Source organism: Pygoscelis adeliae, unplaced genomic scaffold, assembly GCF_000699105.1.
Source record: "Pygoscelis adeliae isolate BGI_AS28 unplaced genomic scaffold, ASM69910v1 Scaffold423, whole genome shotgun sequence".
In the NCBI taxonomy this organism is placed as follows: Eukaryota; Metazoa; Chordata; class Aves; order Sphenisciformes; family Spheniscidae; genus Pygoscelis; species Pygoscelis adeliae.
Window position 1 is genome coordinate 222,173 of NW_008824415.1, and position 3,182 is coordinate 225,354.

A 3,182-nucleotide genomic window follows, 5' to 3' on the forward strand; every position below is an offset into this window, starting at 1 on the left:
GAAGGCTGGGGAAAAGCATTTTGACAGGGATTTTGACAGGGCTACCAGGGAGCCTGGAGCTGATGTCCAGTGTACACCTGAAAAGACCAAGAGGGAGGAAAAAAAAAGCTACACGCAAGAAAATACAGGAGGTGAATCAGATTGTCTGTGGTATCTGGTGACTGGCACAAGCCAGCAATAGAAAGAAAGCAAGACTTGGAAATGTTTCCAAACCAAATCTGGAAGCCTAAATAATAGGGTGGGGAAACAAAAATCCTTGGCGTCAAGTGAAGCTGTGACGTCCTCTGTCACAAAACCAGCAGATAAATATCATGCCAAAGCTCCTTCCACATGACAAACTCCCTCAGGGCGTTCTTCACCTCCTGTTCCTGAGGCTGTAGATCAGGGGGTTCAGCATGGGCACCACCAGTGAGTAAAACACAGCAAAGATCTTGTCCGTGCACAGGGTGTCGCTGGACCTTGGTCGGAAGTTCAGGGCGAGGATAGACCCGTGGAAGATGGTGACTCCAGCCAGGTGAGAGGTGCAGGTGGAGAAGGCTTTGCGCGGCCCTCCGCAGAGCTGATCTTTGAGACGGCAGAGAGGATGAAGGCGTAGGAGCCCAGGACAGCCAAGATGGTCACCATCTCCACCAGTCCCGCGAGGCCGAACATCAGACACCTGTTGACGTGGGTGTCGGAGCAGGAGAGCGCTAGAATAGTCATGAGGTCGCAGTAGAAATGGTTGACCTTCGCTGGCCGGCAGAAAGACAGGCTGAAGGTGAAGTCCGTGTGTACCGAAGAGTGCAGCAGGCCAAGCACGCAGGAACCGGCCACCAGCAGGGTGCAGACCCTGTGAGACATGATGGCCGGGTAAAGCAGAGGGTCGCAGATGGCCACGTAGCGGTCGTACGCCATCGCAGCAAGAAGGAAGCACTCGGTGGTCCCAAAAGCTATGAAAAAAAAAAGCTGGGCGGTGCAGCCGGCTAGAGAGGTTGTTTTCTTCTCCATCAGAAGGTCCATTAATGTCCTCAGCGCCACCACCGATGAGTAGCAAGCATCTAGGACAGATAAATTGCTAAGGAAAAAGTACATGGGTGATTGAAGCTGGCTGCTGCTCCTGATCAGCGCAACCATGCCCAGGTTCCCTGCCAGCGTGATGAAGTAAATGAGGAGGAACAGGACAAACAGAGGCCCTTGGAGTCGTGGGTTCTCTGTCAGTCCCACAGGAGTCAACTCCGTAACTTGCTCGGTTTGATTTTCCTCGGCCATCTTCTCCAAAAGCACTGTAAGTTATGTTCAAAGAGCCATAACAAAAATAATAAATTAATAGAGAGACTCAGCACCTAAAAAGACCAACAATCCCCAGTGCCTGTACTGGCTAACTCTCTCATTATCGGGTTTGTTTAATTTTCAATCAACATTCATCAAAAAAACAATTTGGCAAGACAGTGGAAATTTTATTTTGGTATCAGTTACCCTGCCAAGAGTTCCATTTTTCCTTCACCCTGATACATATATATTTTTATCTATTGTACACTCATAGGATACATCACATTTCAGTGTAACCCTCCCAAGTTCTAACAAAAGAGAGTTAGAAAAAGGGCTCAGTGATTCCTATAACAAATTAGTTATATCCATAATGAAAATAGGCTTTTCACAGCATTTGAACTAGAATATAACCGCTATGTACGGTGTTCTGGTACGCAGCATCAGAATCACAAAAGCAAACAGGTTTTCTGATACGTCTTTCTGCATCTGTAACTCTTCGTCATTTTCTAAAATAACACCAAGTCTAACGACGACGTAATGATAAGCTCCAGCTGGGATCAAGCCTCTGAAACGCCAGTGAATTCATCAGGTGAAGTCCACGAAGGGAAAGAAAAGCCCTAGGAAGTCCCGAATTTTGCTCCAGAAGTCCCTCCCGAGCCCGCGCGCCCTGCAGCCGTGTTCGCGTGGCCGGCAGCAGCAGCCCAGAGGCCTGGGCGGGAGGCGAGGCTGCTCTTTGGCACCTCATTTTTGCAGAGAAAGGGGGAACGCACAGTTCAGAGGGCGCGTCGGACGCCCGCAGTGGTGGGGAATCGCCAGGGGAACCTGGGAATTCAGCAGATGTACCCATTCCTTTTGATGATTCCAAATTTTAGGAAGCCGCCGCGGTGGAGTTTGGGGTTTTTTTTTAAAGATTGTTTTGCTTGCACTGCTGCAGAGAGAAAAAATGAAAATCCCCCTTACTCCTCCATAACTTGTCGTTTCTTTTACTGATTTGGGGTTATGCTTTTACGGAGTGTGTGGAAATGGTGCGGCGCCATCATTTGGGAGAAAAGAAACCATTAAAAAAAAAAAAGATGGCACAACAAACCTTTGCCTTCATAACGTCTTTCTCTACGCCTCCTCATTCTAAAATTCATACTTTGGAGTTCCAAATACCAACGCATCCTGACTTTTCGCAGAAATCGGTGAGAAATACGGAGCAGCCCTCCACAGCCGCCCAGAAGCAGCCACTGTAACGTAAATATATATTTAAAACAAACCAAGTTTTTCTCTCTGCAGCAATGCAACTTGCAGAAATTGCAGAATTACTTGTTGATTTTGCAAAACAAAACAGAGCAAAAGTGTGCATTTTTCTTTCAAAACTGATACGAACACACCGTTTTCAGCATACGCAGTCTTGACAACCCCACAGGAAAGGAAATTGGCGGTGGCACAGCGGCAACGGGGAAACTAACTTGGATGTAGAGCCGAGGCCACACAAGCAAACACAGGAGGAGCTGAGCAGGGCAGGGAGAGGAGGTAATACAGCCTGTGCTGTAGGTATCGAGCACCCCCTTGCCTTGGTCACCAGGGCCACCCCTTGCCGTTACAGTGGCACCTATGCAAAGACCGAACACCTACATGTCTCCTTGTTTTATGTCATCTAAACTTTAAAGCAGAAGAACCCTCTTCCCATGTAGGATTCCTTCTGCTGTTCTCAGTCTCATGGCTATAAACGAGATATCTTACACCTCTGGTCCTTTCTTTCCTCTATCTCACCGCCTTCAAGTCCATCAGACAGAAAGAAAGGGGTGCTTACTTGAGCCCCGTGATGTCCCTTCATGTCCCACCGCTTCAGAGCAGGTTCAGGGCTGAGGACTGGCCGGAATAGAAGATGCCCTCACCTTGGACATGACTTCTCCAAGAAAACTCAGATCTTCAGTGCTGGTCCATGC

The 3,182-nt window shown here is 48.3% G+C and overlaps 1 protein-coding gene across 1 annotated transcript; it reads right to left on the reverse strand.

Annotated features, from left to right (window-relative positions):
* Positions 1–355: 355 nt before the first annotated feature.
* Positions 356–1,254, reverse strand: LOC103914264 (olfactory receptor 1102-like). The gene is given in 2 exon segments (XM_009320877.1): positions 356–543; positions 546–1,254. Coding segments are annotated over 2 exon segments (891 nt in total). The 5' UTR covers positions 1,249–1,254.
* Positions 1,255–3,182: the final 1,928 nt, after the last annotated feature.